The sequence below is a fragment of the Chrysemys picta genome, chromosome 10, assembly GCF_011386835.1.
Source record: "Chrysemys picta bellii isolate R12L10 chromosome 10, ASM1138683v2, whole genome shotgun sequence".
In the NCBI taxonomy this organism is placed as follows: Eukaryota; Metazoa; Chordata; order Testudines; family Emydidae; genus Chrysemys; species Chrysemys picta.
Genome location: NC_088800.1, coordinates 25,276,387 through 25,297,255, shown reverse-complemented (window position 1 = coordinate 25,297,255; position 20,869 = coordinate 25,276,387). Strand labels below are relative to the sequence as shown.

Below are 20,869 nucleotides of genomic sequence, written 5' to 3'. Positions count from 1 at the left end.
TGTGGAGCAACGTTGTAAAATAACTTTTTCTCTCAAATAGACCACAAGTCCATTGATGTCTTCAATACCCGTGTCCTCGGAAATGGGAACCTCATGATCTCTGATGTGAAAGCGCAGCATGCTGGAGTTTATGTCTGTCGAGCAACTATTCCAGGCACACGGAACTTCACAGTTGCAATGGCGACGCTCACTGTGTTAGGTGAGCTTGCTTTGAATTCCACATTCTGCCAGAACAACCTGCTGCTATGTGAAATTTTGTTCTGTACTTGATACTTTGGGCCAAATTCTACCCTCTGTTATACCTATATAGCTATATTGATTGCAGTGAGGTCACACGGGTGAAAAGGAGTTACTAGATGTGTTGGTGCCATATACTGGTAACTTAAGAATTGTATGGCAGCTTGCTTGCTCTTAAAGACAGTCAGATGTAATGGAGTTTTTCCACGTTTGCTATTGAAAGATTTAATTTTTTAACGGGAAAAAAAATCTGACAATGTGTATAAATACATGTAACTCATGTGAATGCTTCATGATCAGCATTTTATACATTGGACTTAATATGATTCATTATATGCACTCATACATGAACTAATATGAAAGTCTTTACTTTCATGTTACATCACACATACTTTTTTTTTTTTTAAAGGCATGCTATATGTGTATATGAAACATATGTGTGCTTTTCACATGGAGATGTCCACAAGTACTTCACTTGGCCTGAGTAGCGCTTCTTATTCTCTTGGTTTTATTCACACTTTAGATCTGTTGTATTTTTTATTTTTGCATATTATTTACCTGTAGCACCACCTTCATTTGTGGAATGGCCGGAAAGTTTAACAAGGCCCAGAGCTGGTACTGCCCGTTTTGCATGTCAGGCAGAAGGAATTCCAGCACCCAAAATGTCATGGTTGAAAAATGGAAGAAGGATACACTCCAATGGTAGAATTAAAATGTACAACAGGTGAGATTACCATTATATTATAATTAATATCATGAAATATACAGTAGTTATAAATTGTTGCTATATAGGAAAGAACAGAGTTTTCAAGTAAGTGAATTACAGCTTTCCCAGGTTCATTAAAGTATTTGGAAGTAAAACCAAACATTTAATCTGTCTTTTGATGACACTAGGCAACTATTTCTTGGTAAACAAATAAACACAAATTAGCTTACACATAAATACCACAGCTAAAACCTTCTGTGGATATAGGTCCAGATTCTGATCTCTGCTATGTCCGTGTAAAACTAGAATAATTTCATTGACTTCAGTGGAGTTACTCCAGATTTATATTGGTGTAGCAGAAATCAGAATCTGACCCATAGTTTGAGCTCCTATTTCATTAACTTGGCAGAAACTCTTATTAAAAAAAACCCAAAACAATTCAAGGTAAAAAATACTATCAGTTACAGAAGAGAAAGTACAAAGTTACTAAAGAGCAATTTTAGAACTTTTTTTTGTAAAGTGAGCTTGTGAACATTTTTTTTCTTTCTTTTTAATTTCCCTGACTTTGTAGGACACTAGCATTGCAAGTCTGAGTGCTGGCATGGAAGTTTTTGAAGAGCTCCAGAAGAGGCTAATTTTTATGACTAAATATTAATTTATGTTGAGAAAAAATGAACACAAAATGGAGTATGAGATATTTAGAGTAGATTTCCTGGAGCAGGGGCAAAAGCCAAGTTGTGGCTTGCATTACATTGAGCTAAGTTATTGTTAGACATGATTTTTTCTTTTTCTTTTTTAATTCAGTAAATTGGTGATTAACCAGATCATTCCTGAAGATGATGCCATTTATCAGTGCATGGCTGAAAATAGCCAGGGGTCTATCCTGTCCCGGGCCAGATTGACTGTAGTTATGTCAGAAGACAGACCCAGTGCTCCTTGTAATGTCCATGCTGAAACGATGTCAAGTTCAGCAATTCTGCTAGCTTGGGAGAGGCCGCTCTATAATTCAGACAAAGTGATTGCATATTCAGTGCACTACATGAAAGCAGAAGGTAAGCAGTGTCAGTCTGAAGTGGATTGTGTAATATTTGTTACAGTCTCATGCATCCAGGGTTTTCTTCAGTAGTTCATCATAGGAAGAGTATGCAAACCAAAGATCTCATAAGTTAATTTTGGGGATAAATCACACCCTCTCACATATAAAAGCCCACAGGACAGCAAGGTTAAGAGAGTAAACTCTGCGTGCTTGACCCTATAAAGCTTCTGCCAGATCATTTCATTCAGAGGGTTGGGTACATGGCTTACCTCTCCACCTTCTGGATGAAGAATATGACCTTCATGACAGGCAGAAGCATTGGTACAGCGGCCCAATGCCTCCATGTTACTCTTTTGGATTTTCATCTCCCATGGAAACAGGAGCCTCTGCCAATTTTCCCTCCCACATGTATGCTAGGCTAGGGAGTATACACCACAGAAGTAGGTTTCATGTAAGGGCATGTCTATATGAACACTGGGGTGTAAATCTGCCTCATGCTAGCTTGCTGCACACTAATGGCATGTCAGCACTGCAGCAGTGGAGCTGAACCAGTACAGCTGCGCTGCTGCAGGGCATGTGGTGAAGACGCTCTTGCTAATGGGGGAGAGCTCTCCTGTCAGCATAAAAACCCCACCCCCGTGAACAGCATAAGCTATGTCGGCGGAAGAAGCTCTCCTGCCGACATAGCACTATGCACACTAGCACTTACATCAGTGTAATTTATGTTGCTCGGGGGGTAGAATATTCACACCCCTGAGTGACATACGTTTTGCTGACATAGGCAGTAGTGTAGACATAGCCTAAGTGTCTGTGTGGACCATGCTGCTGCACGGTAAAAGTTCCCTGGTGCACTTGATCAATTGGGAGTAGATCAAAGCACATTACAGAACTTTTAGTGGGTGACAGCAGGGTTCACCCGAAGACTTACTGCTTGTAAGGCTAGTGCAAGGTACATTTACATCCCACCTTGCCACGAGCTAAGTGTTCATATAGACAAGCCCTAAGATCAGAGCCGGCTCCAGGCACCAGCTGACCATGCACGTGCTTGGGACGGCACCTTCTAAGGGGCGGCCAATCTTGGGGTGGTGGGGCAGCACTCTGTTTTTTTGTTTGTTTGTTTTATTTTGTTTCGGCGGGGCGGCGCTCGGGGTTTTTTTTGTTTTGGTTTGGTTCGGCGCAGCGGTGCTCAGGGGATTTTGTTTTTTGTTTCGGTGGGGCGGCGCTCGGGGGGGGGGGGTTGTTACGGCGGGGCGGCGCTCATTTTTTGCTTGTTTTTTTGTTTTTGCTTGGGGCGGCAAAAAAGTTAGAGCTGGCCCTGCCTAAGATAATGCTGGCCCCGTGGTTTACAGGGAGTAGCTTTTCCCCAGATTCATCTCTCCACTGCAGATCCCAAAACTCATGGAGTTTGTGCAAAGGGGCTTCTATAGGGGCTAGACTGAGAGTGGGACGGCTAATGACCAGTTTGCTCCCTTTCCTTTGATAGCATTTTACCCACAGGAGTACGTTTTCCTCTCCTTTCATCCCCTCCTTGACTAAAGTGGAGGTATGTCAGAATCATAGAAGATTAGGATTGGAAGAGATCTCAGGAGGTCATCTAGTCCAACCCCCCTGCTCAAAGCAGGAGCAACACCAACTAAATTATCCCAGACCCAGACAGACCCGGTGCTCCTTTGTAACATTCATGCTGAAACTATGTCAAGTTCAGCAGTCCTGCTAGCCAGTATCAGAATTCAGATTTTAAAATTTGCTGAAATAACTCATTATTTAGAAGCTCTGCTGTAGCCTCTAGAATGTTACATCATTCCTTTATAAAAAAAAAAAAAAAAAGTTAAATAGGGCAGAAGGATGTAACTAGACATTTTCACCTATTTTTATTTCTCTATGATAGTGACTTGAAAATTAGTTAGGTGCATAGATTGAACTAGACTGCAGTAGATCTCCTAGGTGTGACTCAGTTTTCTAAGTGGAATGATTGCTTTTTCTGCTTCTACTCAGCAACTAGTTTATTCAAGGGCAGGATTGCAGATGCTTAGCTCTCCATGTGGAATATCGCCTTGCCATCTGGTAGGCAGAAGACCGGAAGGACAGCATAATTACTCTAATACTGATGCAGGAATAGCTGCCTTTGCTTTTGTAAATGGGATGTTTTCAGGACATGAGATGATTTTGTTTGAAGGGAGGAAAGAGCCTTAAAAGATAAGAGGACAGAGAATTGATAAAGTGCAGGAAAAGTTACCCTAAATTTTCAAAATTGCTGAGGAATTAGCCCCACAACTCCCATTCAAATTAAATATGAATGTTAAAGTCATGCTATATAATCTATCTGGGTACTTACATGGCCTCCATCACTGCAGTATGTGAGGTAACTTCATGGGGAACTGGGAAGTAATATCTTACTGAATATTTGTACGGGAAGTGAACCAGCTGAGTAGCTCTTTGAAGAGGTGTGTATCCATTATCCAGCCCTTGGTTAACTGAAACTCTTACTTATCCAAAGGTCAAACATGTCCCAGAGTTTGAAGCTCACCTGCTGTGATGGTACACAGCTGGGTGGCCTTGGGAAAGCCAAGTGAGCCCTGAGCTCTACTTGCTCATCCCTCCAGACCTTCATGTAATAGCCTTACTGTATGGAAGGCTGCTGTTTAGCCTCCATATAGATAACCCCTAACACTTACTGGTGCATTTACACTGGGTAACTTTAGCTATGGAAACCAAAATGTAAGGAGAATATGTGCATTTTTACCATTGTGTCACAAGCCCTGCTCCAAGTGGGTAGCACCTGTGGACCTGCACCTGTGCAGAAAAATACATTGTTTTTTTTAGTGTAGAAAAAACATAAGGGTTCAGAAGCATCTAGGGGTTGTACTTGCTTCAGATATAATTGTTCTCCCAGATGAAAGTGTGTGAAACCATTTGAGAACAGGTTACTCCACATCACAGATGTTACTCAAAGCCTGAAAAACTGCCCTGAAAAGCTCTGCTTTCATGAGAGACTGTCATATCAGGCAGTTTGTATTGTTACAGAAGCAGCTGTATATGTGTGTGCCCATACTGCACAGAGAGGGGTGTAAGCTAGCTTCTAGTAAGGAAAATCAGATGGCTTGATAAGCCATTCAGCCCATCATATAGCTAGGGAAGTGACCAGCATAGACTGGACTGCTGAGATCTCTTGTTTGTTTATATCTCAAAAACTTAAATTCTTTATGCTGTTCATTGGAGATAGGAACACATGCCGATGTAGACTATCACTGTTACCCGCATCCTACCTTTCTCCATTCTCCCTGTTTGTTATGCTTACTTATGGAATCTTAACTCGGCCCTGATACTGCGAAGGCTCACAAACGGGCTTGACTTTAATGGGATCAATCACATGCTTGAAGTTGCTCATGTGCCTAAATTTTTGCAGCATTGGGGCACTAGTGTATAAACTCTTTGCAACTCTGAGCTCATTGGAGCCTCTCAGCTTTACTAATATAAAATAATTAGTAATCATGTGAAACCACTTTAATCTCCTTCTCCTGTTTTCTTTTGCTGTGTTTGCTCAAATTGTATGTTGTATGTACTGTCACAAAAATCCCATAGGAAAATATTTCATACTTACATGCAATATAATGCATACTATCTTTTTATCTTAATGTTTTTTTCTGTGTTTATATAGGTTTGGGTTTTTTAAGCTTTCCTTAATTAGGAGAAGGATGGAATTTCACATTAATGGTTAGTGTAAAAGTAAGCAAGTCATCCAGTCCTAAAATCTCCAAATGAAACAATGTTTTCAGATGGAGCTATCCTAAATTAGACAGATCATCAGGATCTTATAAACTCTAGTTTAAATAGAAAGTAATATTTTATAATGCACTTAATCATATGCAGTTCCAAAGATTTCCCTCTTCATGTTCACAACATTGTAGGTGGTTAAAAACAAAAGATCCCTCCATTCTTCATTTAATTCCACAACAAGTCTAGCATTTATAAAATGCACTCTCAAAACTGCCTCAACCCCCTTTTGCCCCCAAAGAGGCTAGTGTTTAATAAAGTTGGTTGAAGAAACTAACAGGTGTGTTTTTTGTATTTTTTAAAGCAGAATATTTTACATTCAAATCAGGGGTCATGGTAGCAAGAAGAATAAGAGTCTGATGAGAATGCATGTTGGAGTGTGTTAATTCCTTGTTAGTGATTTAGAAAAGGTACAAAGGGGATACTGATTGTGGTGGAAGGCAAGCCTTGTTCTCTATTATGGCTGTTTCATTAGGACCTCCACATGAGGCCTAGCAATCCATTCAATGAAAGAACAAGTCCTTTTAATTTGAGCTCAAGGATCTTGTTTAGCAGGTCAGAAATCGTGCCATGCAATTCCTAATTAACAAGCCATTAACTAGTCTGTTATGAGATGGTCGTAATCTTGTCTAATTAAAATGCTATCAAGTTAATTCAGAAATGTGGGAAAACTTAATGGTGGAATTTGCCTTTCGTTTTGTTTATAAATTCAATTGTGAAGAGGAGGGGCTGGCTCTTACAGAGTTTTGATTAAGTTGACATGCATTTGGTGTGAATTGTTTGTTAAGCACAGCAGCTTTCACCAAACCTATTCCACTTTGCAGCTTTTCTGTATAGGAATAAAGCCCGACAAAGACAAGGCCTGCTCTATACATTGCTATGCATATTTTAATATGAATTGCTGAGAATTTTTTTACAGCTCATTAAGGAGCAAAACATTTTTGAAGTTCATTCTGTACCAATCCCGTTGTCTTCTTTCTGAATTAAAGAAAAACCCATGTCAATCAAATTTAATAGAATTCCCAGGCCTAAAATGAGATCCTTTGCAGAATGACTTCTTTCTGTTTGTTTTGTTTTTTTAAGTAGAATGGAGCCTCACATTCCTCAGTCTAATATATGAAGGCTCTGTAAATAGATTTTGAAAAAACACACTGGTTCTAAACAAGTAGAATTAAAGATTAGCTACAAATGATAAGGTTATTAGAGCTCGTCTGTTGTGTTACTGTACATTGGACACAGTTTGTTGTGACTAATTCATGAAAGGATTTCGGAATAGATTCATGCTATTCAGCATCTTTTATTCAGAAAAAAACCTGAACCGCTGGAATTTATAGCAAGACACAGTTACTTCCATTCACAAAAGAACTACAGTGTAGGATTTTTATTTTTAAACAACCTTTATCTTGCATGACCACCGTCCTGGCAGTAATGGATCATCTTGTGTTAAGAGACTGACAGCAATTTTTGTTTCTGTTAACTCTTGTTTTATTCCAGGTTTAAATAATGAAGAGTATCAAGTGGTTATTGGAAATGACACAACTCATTACATTATTGATGACTTGGAACCAGCCAGCAATTACACCTTTTATATTGTGGCCTACATGCCCATGGGAGCCAGTCAGATGTCGGATCACGTGACTCAGCACACCCTTGAAGATGGTAAGTCAAATAAATATTGTAGAGCAAAATATGCATATGTATTTATTTATTTAAAACAGATGTGCAATCCTATGCCACTGACATCATTGGGAGTTTGGGGTACATATAAAATTGAACTGGCCACTGAAATGAATGAGGATAAAAAACATGCTGTATTACAAAGGGTATATGTATTTTATGCTGAAAGAACATCCTTCAAGTGCTGGTCCCTATCTGTATTCCACTGTGGGTTCACATGCGTTGGAGTCTGGAGAATGCTTGCAGGTAGTGTCTGTTGGTCTGCACTTGTGCCCCTGCTCTCCTCCTGCTCTGCACTGAGGGTATAAGGGGTGGGGCAGACCAACTGCCTCTCCAGTTCCTTCTTTCTGCTGCATGACCTGAGTTGGAATTCTCATGTCTTTTCACTTTTTCCTGTAAATATATTCAAAGTTATAAATTATTCTTAGTGTTAGAATTCACAACAGGGAAGTGTATTGGAAGACCAGGACGGGACTTAGATTATGCTGAGGATACTGGGCTTAAAAAACCTTCCCTCATCTCCTGCCCATGCTTTTTGGTCAGCAGTAACCTCACCGGTGCTGCCCCAAAGAAGCAGATATCTCCACTAAGTGTGGTATCTGCCACCTTTTTCCCAGCAGAACATGACAGGCACAAGAGCTTTGGCTTTGAAAGCACCTTATGGAGCCCTTAATGAGGCTCTAGTCAGACCCAGGTTGGGCAGACCACCCTGTACATTGGCCAGAGTCAGCAAGGAGGGCACCACTGGTACTATGTCCGACTCCAGAGTGCAGAGGGGGAAGAAACCTGTGGCTGGGCCCCCTAATGAGAGTAGGGAGCACTCTCACAAACAAAACCAGATCCCCCCAGGCCCTCTAAGAGAAGAAATCCTTCCCCGACCCTGTACAAGTTGGGTGATCCTTCCATCCAAAGCCATTAGGAGTTAGGCCCTTCTTACCTGCATGAACATGTTCAAAAGACTCATAGGAGCAAGACTCCTTCAGCACCAGCCTCTGCATCATCTTCAACACCGATTGCGGTGCCACCTAAAAATAAACACTGGGTCCTGAAGGACTGGGGACTGCCGGTACTGTCAAAACCTACAAGGTTGGAGACTCATTCAGCACTATGGCCCCTTAGGGAACCATGATCTACACCTACTGTGGTGGTATAGAGTGAAAAGATCAGGGGCAGCTATATGTTTTTTGTCGCCCCAAGCACGGCAGTCAGGCGGCCTTCGGTGGTATGCCTGTGGGCGGTCCGCAGCTTCGGCGTACCCACCGCCGAATTGCCGTCGAAACCGCGGGACCGGTGAACCTCCCGCAGGCACGCCGCTGAAGGCCGCCTGACTGCCGCCCTCACATAGACCAGCAGGCCGCTGCCCGTGGCTTGCCGCCCCAGGCACACGCTTGCTGCGTTGGTGCCTGGAGCCACCCCTGGAAAAGATGCAACCTCTGAAGGTGCTGGTGACTTATACCTCTCCAGAGAATATCTTTGTCCTCCCAGACCCAACATCTCCCTTGTTATTGGGACCAATACTAACCAGAGAGACACAAACACCTGCAGGAATCCAGGATTTTGGAAGAAATCTATCCTCTGTCCCAGCTATTAGTCACAGTTTTCTCCCAACATAACCAGCAGCACAGCCAATGGACCCAGATCTGACCTTTGCATCTCTAGGAGAGTCAGATGTACTGGTAGAACCAGCTTCCCCTCCACCCCTACTGGAACCTGCCTTGGCCAATACAGATAGGAAATGTGTGGCTGGATCCAATGCCTTGGGAAGCATCCCAGCCTGCCATTGACCCCTCCTACTGGCTTGCTTGGGACCCTTGGAACCATTACACACATTACCTGGAATCTGTCCACTCCAATAGGGAGTCTTACCACCCCTTTCCTCTAAGGGGCCAGGCTGAACTCATGGAAGAAGGGGAATACAAGCTGGTACCATTGGTTCTGATGAAGCGGTCGCTCCAGCCTCTCTGTCTCCTCCTGCTGATCATAGGCAGTTCCAGGAGCTCTTACCCAGGGTGGCAGAAGAGCTTAAAAAGTCCTTAGGGGGAGGTTCAGGACCCTCAACATAAGCTCCTAGATATCCTGCAACCTATGGACTCCAGGCAGGCTGCATTCCCAGTAAACGAAGCCATACTAGAACAGGCAAGGGGTGTATGGCACAAACTAGCTACCTACGTACCTACCCTGTCAAGGCTGATTTCCCCACTCTGGCATTTCGAGGGGGCCCGCAAGGATTCTAAAAATTAATACTGACCACTCCAGGCTTGCATTAAACTCCCAAGGTTACAGCTTTTCTCTGACCTTGGATGGGTAGATGCTGCCACCACCCAAGTGCAAAAAAAAACCCTTTGAGAACCCAGGAAGGCACACTTGGGAATTCCTTCCTGTAGGGTGCCCTCAAGCCTCCCCCCCCCTTCTGGGGAAGAGCTGAAAAAGAAAACAAAGAAAATGATCTGTTGCTGCCAGCTAATTAAACATGTGCACAAACCTCTTCGGACACAAAAATCCAATCTTGTTCTTAAAAAAAAAAAAAAAAGGTAAAATTTATTAAAAATAAAAAGAAAGAAAATACATTTGGAAATTAGGCATTTTGCTAGATTTTAAAAAAACAATTACAAGGATTAAGCATAAAGATAGCTCTCTTGTAACCTTTAAACTGGACCTCAAGCAAAACAAAAGCACCTGGGGTTAGCACAGAGGAGTCCACAAGCCATAAAGAAATAAGAGATAAACCTAAACATGTCTTCCTAGACATTTCCTGATCTACTTACATATCTGGGGGTTCAAATGAGTAGTTTCTAGGTATGATCTGGTGATTTTTTTCACAGCTTTTTACAGCATAGTTCCAGCCCTGTCTCTACTCTCCGGGAGAACAGCACAGCACAGACAAAGGGGAAGTTTTTTTCCCAATTTTAAAAAGTTCTAGCCTTCCCATTGGCTCTTTTGGTCAAGTGCCCACTCCCTCCCTTTTATCTATGGACTTTTTAACCCTTTACAGGTAAAGCAAGTAGAGAACAGCTACTAACAGGGATTTTATAGATAACTGGCTGGCTGGGTGCCCATAAAAGGGAGCTTCCCCTCCCTTCGTTTATCACAAGGGCAGAGAAGCGGTACTTTGCCCTAGTTAAGGGAGTAGAGTTCTGGTTTACCCACCTTGCCCTGAACTTCTTGGTGGTCCAGGCAGCCACAGAAAAATCCAGGCAACAAAGCACCTAAGGGCCATCCTCTCAGATAAGGAAGCCAAGTGTGTCAACCTTATGGGGAGAATGGTGTTTACATCTGCCAGCCTCCAGTTTAGAACCTCAAAGTATCAGCAAGACAGGCTCAGTTTCAAGCCCTTATTGATGAGGGCAGGCTAGTGGCCAAAACCCCTATAGGAGCTGCAGTTGGTGTGGCTGAAATGGCATCAAGATCCAGGACAACCAGCATTTTGAAGTGTTGGAAATCATGGCTACGCTCTTTGGGGTTTCCTGGGGAAGTTCAAAATATTGTTGAGGACTCGCCTTATGATTAAACAAGTCTTTTCAATGAGGAGATGGATGAATTTTTGCATTCACTGAAAGACTCTAGGGCAACCCTCTACTTCCTGTGTGTGTGTGTGTGTGTGTGTGTGTGTATATATATATATACCTGGCCCAAAGAGAAAATATACAAACCAAGGTCTTTACCACAATCCGTCTATCACTAGCGTTCCTATGAGTCACCTCGTAAATAACAGAAAATGCTGAGGCCAAGATACCCTGCACCTATCATTTCAGCCACAGCTACCCATCCTCACCCTCCAACCAAGATATATTTTTGACATGATGCTATGGAGCTGTGAACCAATATTGATCCCATCTCCATATGATTCTGAGATCCATTTCAGGGGATACCTAGCAAAATTTTCCCACAATTGGGTGTCAATGACAACAGGTGGGTGCTGGACATCATCCATTCTGGATGATCAAGTTTCTCTATGCACCTCCTCCAAAACCCGTTTCCCCATCCCTTTTCAAGGATCACTCTCACGAGGGGATCCTCCTTCAAGATGTACAGTCTCTTCTTCAGTGAGGAATAATACAGCAGATACTTCCTCAACATCAGGAGAAAAGGGTTCTTTTCAAAATATTTCCTAGCCCCAAGAGGAAAGGAGGCTCGAGACCTATTCTTGACCTGCGTCAATTCAACGTTTTTATTCACAAACTGAAATTCCACATGGTTACATTGGCATTAATAATACCATTCCTAGAAAAAGACACATGGTTCACGGCTCTCAGTATGAAAGATGCATACTTTCATGTGGCTATTCATCTCTTTCACAGATGATTGCTTGGATTTGTGATGGACTCCCACCACTATCAATACAGGGTACTCCAATTTGAGCTATCTATAGCTCCCAGAGTCTTCACAAAAGTGTTCTCAATAGCAGCAGCTCAGCATAGACAAGGCAGCTCCATCGTCTTCCCATACCTGGATGACTGGCTTCTGACCGGCAGGTCTCTCCTGGAAGTCTTAACGTCAGTCTTGTCACTTCTCTATCTCCAGGTTTACACAGTTTCTCAGGGATGCTAGAAGTCAACCCTAACTCTGATGCATATCATGGTATCTATAGGAATGGCACTGGATTCAATCATGGCAAGGGCCTACCTCCCCATGGACAAATTTTTGGTCCATGGGAACTCTAATAGCTCTAGTTACGTGCTGCCCTTGAATCTCAGTTTGGATATTCCTTACTGTTCTGTGCCATATAGCATCATGTACTTATGATGATGCCATTTGTCAGACTCCACCTCTGTTGCCGGCAAGGTTGGCTCTGAACACTATATACACCGAGCAAGCACAGCATGAGCGCCATAGTGGCAATTCCCTCTGAGGTGAGGGCCTCTCTGGCATGGTGGAAGGACCCTGGGCATGTTGTGTGGAAGTTCTTTTTCTGTCCTCCACACCTAACAAGATGATAATTACAGATGCCGCTCTAATAGGCTGGGGAGCCCATGTGGGCCATCACCCAGCACGAGGCACGTGGGTGCCCCGAGAAGCCAGAATGCACTTAAATCTTCTGGATCTGAGAGCAGTACAAGAGGCTTGTGAAGCATTCATACCATTCATAAATTCCCAGCACATCCTGATAATGTAAGACAACATAACCACTGTTTTCTAAATAAACAAGCAGGGAGGGCACACTCCATTCCCCTCTGAATAGAAGCAGTCAGCTTATGGAAATGGTGCTTACAGAACCACATGTCACCCTGTTGGCAGTATACCTCTCAGGAACCCAGAATTCACCGGCAGCCAGCCTCGGCAGACATTTTGCCACTGATCACGAGTGAGCGTTAAATGATTCATTAGTAAATCGTATCTTCACTGAGTAGAGAACCCCGACTTGGGACCTGTTTGGATCTCAGGCAAACAGGAAGTGCAACATATAGTGCTACAGGGGAGATGAAGGTCAGTGCTCCATGGGCAGTGCTCTCCTTCTTCCTTAAATCATTTCAGTTATGCTTTCCCTCTCATCCTGCTACTATCTCAGGGTCTATAGAAGATTTGTCTAGACAGGCCACAAGTCATCCTTGTGGCCCCCAGCTAGCCCAGGTAATTCTGGTTTTCAAGCCTCCTGCAAGTGTCATTCCATCCACCTATCAGTTTGGACCTTTCCAGATAACTTGACCCAGAACAACAACCGGTCAGGCAACTGAACCCCAATGATCTTCATCTCATGACTTGGTGTTTGTTTGGACATTGAGTCTGGAACGTTCCTGTCCTAAAGTCATGCAAATCATTCTTAACAGCGGAAAAGACTCCATCAGAAAATGTTAACCTAGCCAAATGGAAACATTTCTCTACTTGGCCCTAACAAAACCATATATGCAATCAGAGAATCATAGAAACGTAGGGCTGGAAGGGACCTTGAGGGGTCAAGTGCAGCCTCCTGCGTTGAGGCAGAACCAAGTAAACCTAGACCATCCCTGATAGCTAAGATCCCTGTAAGCCGCACAGCCGTGCGGCATCCTATTTAGCACTGTGTAGGCACTCAGGGAACCTGCCTGGGGATCTGCCGGGGAAGGGGAACCCCTTCCCTGGCTCCAACCTAGCCCGGCCCCCAACCTGCCACGGCCATGGCAGCCCCCCGGCTCCAACTATGCCATGGCCTGAACCTGCCGTGGTGCCCCTACCCCACCCCGGCCCCAGGCCCAGCCGCGGCAGCCCGGCCCAACCCTGAACCCGGGAGGCCTGGTCCACACCTGGCCCGACCTGAACCCAGCCCTGGCCCGGACCTGCAGGGGCCAGGAGAGGGGTGCCTATCCTGCGGCGCAGCCCTGGAGCTGCTGCGGCGGGGAGAGGTATCTCTCCCCCGCAGCCCAGCTGCTGCTGTAGGGAAAGAGAGCTGGCAGGAGTCCTCTCTCCCCACCGTAGCCCCAGGGCACCCTCCTGCACCCCAAACCTCTCATCCCTGGCTCCATCCCAGAGCCTTCACCCCCAGCTGGAGTCCTCCCACCCCTGTACCCCAACCCTCTGTCCCAGTCCTGAGCCCCCTCCCACGCTCTGAACCCCTTGGCCCCACCTCCACCACATGAATTTTGTTATGTGCACTGATATGAAGGTGATGTGTCACACATCACCTCCGTATTGGTGCACGTAATAAAATTCATTCCGCACATGGGTGGGAAAAATTTGAGGGAACACTGCCTGATAGGTGTTCTTAAAAACCTCCAGTGATCAAGATTCCACTGCCTTCCTTAGAAGTCTATTCCAGAGCTTAATTTCCCTTATAATAAGAAAATGTTGCTAATATCTAACCTAAATCTCCCTTGCTGCAAATTAATCCCATTACTTGTGTCCTACCTTCAAGGGACATGGAGAACAATTGATCTCCTTTCTCTTTATCACAACTCTTAACATATCTGAAGACTCTTATCAGGTCCCCCTTCAGTCTTCTTTTCTCAAGACTAAACATGCCCAGTTTTTTAAACCTTTCCTCATAGGTCAGGTTTTCTAAACCTTTTACCATTTTATATCTAAACCTTTTAATCATTATTGTTGCTCTCCTCTGGATATCTCCAGAGACCGTCCAAAATAGCAGGACTATCTACTGTCTTCTTACCCTCAAGTCAAAGTGCCCTTTCCCTAGCATTTTACAGGTTCACCTGGTGGCAAGTAGGCACCCCACCACAAACAGTTTTTGGATCTTTACCCATCAGGAAACAGCCAGTTACCTGAAATGCCTGATTGAACCTCTCTGCCAGTAAAGAACCCCTCACTGGGACAGGTACCTCTCTTATTTTGTTAGTAGCGAGAGATTCATTGTTCACTCACACAGAATCTGTATTGTTCACAAACATCTGAAATGATCAGATATGTAACCTAAACGGTAAATTCATTGCATTTTCTTTAGCTTTGAATGGAAATCCATTCCTACCTAAAAGGATATTTAAAAAATGAGGGACTTTTATTCTTTGAGTGGAATGTGCTTCTTGTAAAGATTTCAAATGTTGAGAAAAGACACTCTCCCTATTTCCTATGAACTGTGATCTAGTTAACATGTACACCTTATTGCTGCAACAAAAATGTGCTCATTTTGGACCCAGATGCTGTTGCAGTCAACTCTTATTGAAATTAGTAGGAGATGAAGGTACTGAGTATCTTCTAGGATCAGGTTTATTATGGTCACTACTGTATACAGAAGGTAGAAATATAACCAATTTCAGGTTATTTAAAAAATAAATAAATTAGATTCACCAGACTTCCTTTGACAGTCCAATAATATTCCAGGGAAATTTTACTGAGGGGCACAGTAATAAGACAGTTGCTTAAGGGGTTTGTGTGTATTTGTTATGTTTTTTTACATACATCAAGCTTTGAAAACTTTATTTCCTTTATTTTTAGTTCCTTTGAGAGCTCCTGAAATCAGTTTGACAAGTCGAAGTCCCACAGATATTCTCATCTCCTGGCTGCCGATCCCAGCCAAATTCAGGCGAGGCCAAGTGGTCTCGTACCGTGTGTCTTTTCGCCTCAATGCAGAAAGCACTATCCAGGTTCTGGAGCTTCCAGGAACCACAAATGAGTATCTCCTGGGAGGCCTGAAGCCCGATAGTGTCTACTTGGTTCGTATCACTGCTGCGACGAGGATAGGCTGGGGAGAAGCCTCTCTGTGGACTTCCCACCGGACCCCCAAAGCCACAAGTGTGAAAGGTGATTTTCTTTTCCTCAAATCCCTTGGATAAAAGTTCAGTGTGGGCCTGGTCCAGATCTTACTAAAGAAAACGGAAAGACTCCAACTGACTTCAGTGTGGACCAGACCGCTGTTAGAAGTTCTGCGTTTTTATTTAGTGAATTTCACATGATGATTTCCTGCCAAGTTGTGCAGATTTGAAATACAATGTTTTTCTGGGTGGGGGAGAGGGTAAGTGGATTTTTTTTTTTTTTGAGTGCTGCAGCAGATATTGCTAAAACCCTCATTTTGTGTGTGGAATCTCTAGAGCTCAAGCTACTCAACCTACTGGTTTTTTCAATCAATTAATTAATTTAGATCAGTCTTGCTTTTGAGGCACAATTTGAACTATACCTAACTGCTTTAATTAATCTGTACTATGTGGGGCCTTTTGCATGGTGTTAAAGGCAAAGAGCTGATCTGTCACTGTGTTGGTCTTAGTTCTTTTTCATATTTGATATTTACAAGTTTGACATTTCATTTTAGGGGCTTTAAGCCATATTTCTAAGCCAGAAGCAGCTCAAGCATGTTAGCATTTGGCCTCCTTAACAATGATGTTGAAGTCTCTTGCATAAATATAGTTTTAAAAATGGAGTGCAAAAAATTGTGGTTGCAAATCAGGGAATTTACACATACCAGCTATGCATGTGGCTACTTGAAGTGCATACATCCATATAGTCACATTTGTGCCTATATTTTTCTGCATATGCCAGTCAGCCTGATCCACTAGTCCTCAATCTGATCCACGGTGTTTTACTGTAATGTAAGTCAAACAGTTTACTTATTACTCAGTAATAGCACTTATGAAAGCATTAAACTTCAGCAAGAATATGATCTTCAAAAACGTGTAGGTTTTTGTGTAAAGGTTTATTTCTTAAATGTTCTTAATGAGGCAGTAGCCTAGACCATATTTGGCATTGGGTGATGTAATCATTTATTAAATTCTTATGCTTGGGGCAGAGGGGAAGTAGGAGGTTATTATGGAATCACAGAAATGTAGGGCTGGAAGGGACCGCAAGAGGTCTTGACAAATCCATGCTGGCTATTCCTTATAACTCTGTTATCCTCTAGGTGTTTACAAATTGATTGTTTAATAATTTGTTCTAGTATTTTTCCAGGTATTGAAATTAGGCAGACTGTTCTAGAATTCCCTGGGTCCTCTTTGTTCACCTTTGTAAAGATAGTACTGTGTTTGCCCTTCTCCAGTCCTCCGGGACATCATCTGTCCTCCATGAGTTCTTGAATATAATTTCTAACAGTTCCAAGATTGCTTCAACTAGTTCCTTACGTACACTAGGATGAATTTCATCAGGCCCTGCTGACTTGAATACATCTATCTTATCTAAATATTCTGTAACCTGTCCTTTCCCTATTTTGGTTTGCATTCCTTCCCCCTTGTTGTTAATATTACTTGTGTTCAGTATCTGATCACCATTAACCCTTTTAGTGAAGACTGAAGTAAAATAGTCATTAAACACCTCAACCTTCTTGATGTCGTCAGTTCTTAGCTCTCCTTCCCTGCTTATTACTCAGTAGAATAGATAACTTACACTTCCCAATGTCATTCTCTTCCTCCTAATGTATTTAATTCTTCTTATTGCCCTTTATGTCCCTTGCTAGGGACATAACTTATTTTGGGTCTTAACCTTTCTGGTTTTTGTTCCTACATGCTTGTGTTATTCTTTTGTACTTCTCTTTAGCAATTCATCCATATTTCCACTTTTTGTAGGTTTCTTTTTCGATTTTCAGGTCATTAAAGAGCTCCTCATGGACTCATATTCTTCCTGTATTACTATTCTTCCTATCTTTCCTTTACATCGAGATAGGTTGCAATTGTGCCATTAGTATTGTCTCCTTGAGAAACTGCCAGCTCTCCTGAACTCCTTTATTCTTTAGAATTTCTTCCCTGGGGACCGCCTACCAGTTTTCTGATTTTTTTTTTTTTAAAGTCTGCTTTTTTGAAATCCATTGTCCTTATTTTCTTCTCTCCTTGCTTTCCAATCATGAAATCTATCATTTTATTATCTCTTTCACCCAAACTGCCTTCTGCCTTCAGATTTACAACCCATTCCTCCCTGTTGGTCAGAATCAAGTCTAAAAAGCCTATACCTCTGGTACTTCCTCCACTTTCTGAAAGAAAAAGTGTTCCTCAATACATTCCAAGAACTTATTGGAAGTTTTGTGTTTTGCCATATTACTTTTCTAATAGATATCTGGGTATTTGAAGTCCCCCATTATTACCATGTCTTGTGTTTTGGATTTTTCTGTTCTAGAAATGCCTCATCCACCTCCTCTTCCTGATTTGGTGGTCTATAGTAAATGCCACCATGATGTCACCCCTATTTTCCCCCCTTTTATCGTTATCTGGAGACTTTCAACTGCTCTGCCTTCAACTCTCTGCCTTCTGCATCTCAGAACAAGTGTATATATTCTTGATGTATAATGCAACGCTTCCTTCTTTTTTCTCCCTGCTTAACCTTCTTGAACAAGCTATCAGTTATTTCAGCTCTGAATAATTTTAAAACATGAGTAGTGACAGTTTCATTTTTATAGATAGACACTAAAGTTTAATCTGGACTTAATCTGTGCTCGGTCAAATGCATTTTGTGGGGACTTTAGTTTAAAGCAAAACTAAAATAACCTAACTCAAAGTTTAATTCTCCATTATAAAAATGTTAAATTACAAAGTGACCCTTTCTGCAAGATAGCCCAGTTTGATATGCTTTTAGATAGGTGGTATAGATAAGGCTGGCCTACATTATATAGTATCAGTTACATAATTGTACAGCTGGGCTGGAACCAGAATCCCAGTTCTGAATAATCTTGAGCTTGGAGTTTGAAATGTTGAATCTTGAAGAAATGTGTTTGCAAGAATTGTTTGTTTCTAATATATAAAAAGATATAATTTCTTACCCTAGCACCAAAGTCTCCTGAGCTGAGTTTGGAACCACTGAACTGTACAATCATTACAGTGAGGTGGCATCAGGACTCTGAGGATACAGCAACTATTGAAGGGTACAAATTGTACTACAAGGAAGAAGGCCAGCAGGAGAATGGACCAATTCTACTGGATGCCAGTGACCTTGTGTATACTCTCAGTGGTTTGGGTGAGTACATGCATTAATTGTCTTTTCCATACTTTTGTCAGGCAAAAATGACATACCCCAGAATAGTTGTGGTAGAAAATCAAGTCAAATGACATTTAAATAGGAGCTGAAAGCTTTTTTAACTTTTAGGATCATACCATAACATTCTGTACAAGACAGCAAGATTAGGTTAGGTCACTTATTTCCCCAGTAATAGAAATCTTAAGTCTGAGCTACATTGCTGTCAAACTAATCCAGTGCTTGAATATATATTTACCAGCTTTAAACAAAATTTGATAAATTTGTCACCATGTATAATTGGGAATATAAATTTGCCAGGTCACTTATCAGAATCTCTGAGGCTGGCAGTGATTACAATAGTTTTGTCCAGCAATCTGTAAGGGATACAAGTCACTTTCTGAATGGTAATCTGCTTTTATATGTTCCTTGTAACTGGTCTGTTAGATTTGGAAAATTACTACGAAGGATCTAGGATTTATCTCTTTACTATTTCTAGCAATGTATTGACTACCAACAGTTGGCTCAGCATAGTACAGTTTTAGTGCCCAATCCTGCAAATACTTGCTAGTAGGCACGGTACTAACTATCATGCGTCATCCCATTAGTACCATAAACTGTATTGGTAAGCATTTGCAGGATTGGGTACAGAGAAGAAGACACAGGGCCTGATCCAAAGCCTGTTGAAGTCAACTAAAGTCTTCCCATTGATTGTTCTTAGTGGACTTTGGATTAGACCCACAGTTCCTTCCCTATAGCGCTTATAGTCAATGTCAGTCATAAACGTACAGTTCAAACAAGCAAAGTAGAGACATAGGTTGAAGGTGCCCCTGTTTATTGATGCAACAGAGGGATTCAAATTTTCTTTAAAGATGTGGTCTGTAGTAAAATCTGCAAAATCACTGCACGGCTTGACACTTCATGTTCTTAATGTGTCAAGATGGTTTACTTCTACTTCAGACAGGATGGAGAGTTAATCTTGATTAAATTATCAAAATTGACCTGTAGTCTTAACTAGGTCAAATGGCCTCTGGACCACAGCCTGATTTTAGCCCAGACACGATGTTAGGGAGAGACTGAGGAAAGCATTCTGCTCTGTTAACTGGACAACTGACCATCTGCAACCACTTCTAGCCAGAGCATCTGGCAGCAGCTGACTGTTTAACAGAGCAGTGAGACAAAAAGAGAGTAGTTTAGGAGGACATGGTGTTTGTGTTTTAAGAGGTAAATTCTTTTTTCTTTTGTGTTCTCATTATACCGTTGACAAAACTATATTCCAAACACATATAAACTTATTGACTGTGCAACCCTTTTCACATAGAATTTCTTAGTTCAACAATTTTCCTCTGATCAGATGTGTTTCGTAGAATGGTGCAAACAAAATATTTTGCCCACACACATTTTTTCCATTAAAGTGTCATCTCTGATGGTTTCTTTTACTAATAAGCATATAGGGAGAAGTGGAAACTTCTTAGACAAATCAAATCTGCACATGTGAAATCTGTAGTTTGCCAGATTGTGGCCCAAATTTTTTAAATTATAGATGTGCAAAAATTCACATTCACAATTTGTGCATGCTGTCCCAGTAATTAACACACGTGGTTTTGAAAATATGGGCCTGCATCACTCTAACTTACTTTCAAGTATCTAAAACTGGTGACATTATGGCTCAGATTCAGGTTATATAGAATCATAGACTATCAGGGTTGGAAGGGACCTCAGGAGGTCATCTAGTCCAACCCCCTGCTCAAAGCAGGACCAATCCCCAGACAGATTTTTGCCCCAGATCCCTAAATGGCCCCCTCAAGGATTGAATTCACCACCCTGGATTTAGCTGGCCAATGCTCAAACCATGAATCCTTCCTCTCTACCTCTCCTCCATCCCCGCCATACATCATCTATGCTACCATAGGATGGATGTATTGATTACATAGTATTCTTCAAGAAGATTCAGAGTAAGTGCTAGTGTGCTGACTTTTAGCAAGTTGTGTCTTAAGATTTATTGAATATGCCTTTCAAAGATAGACATTCTTCTTTTTTCCCCTTACCATCTAAGCAAAACATCCAAGTCACGAACTGCTGCATTTTCAAAGAGGTTTCCATTTGGCCTGTGAAATTTTACTTAGGCAAAAAGAACAGGAGTACTTGTA

General features: G+C 42.1%; 1 protein-coding gene across 2 annotated transcripts in view; it reads left to right on the top strand.

Moving 5' to 3' along the window:
• The window catches only part of PRTG (protogenin), a 123,558-nt gene that overhangs the window by 56,210 nt on the left and 46,479 nt on the right, over nucleotides 1-20,869 (top strand). For both annotated transcript variants that reach the window (XM_024101849.3, XM_008164102.4), the window contains 6 exons: nucleotides 41-199; nucleotides 802-961; nucleotides 1,748-1,995; nucleotides 7,248-7,412; nucleotides 15,291-15,596; nucleotides 18,534-18,722. In XM_024101849.3, the coding sequence (XP_023957617.2) occupies nucleotides 41-199; nucleotides 802-961; nucleotides 1,748-1,995; nucleotides 7,248-7,412; nucleotides 15,291-15,596; nucleotides 18,534-18,722 (1,227 nt within the window). The remainder of the gene's footprint in view (nucleotides 1-40; nucleotides 200-801; nucleotides 962-1,747; nucleotides 1,996-7,247; nucleotides 7,413-15,290; nucleotides 15,597-18,533; nucleotides 18,723-20,869) is intronic.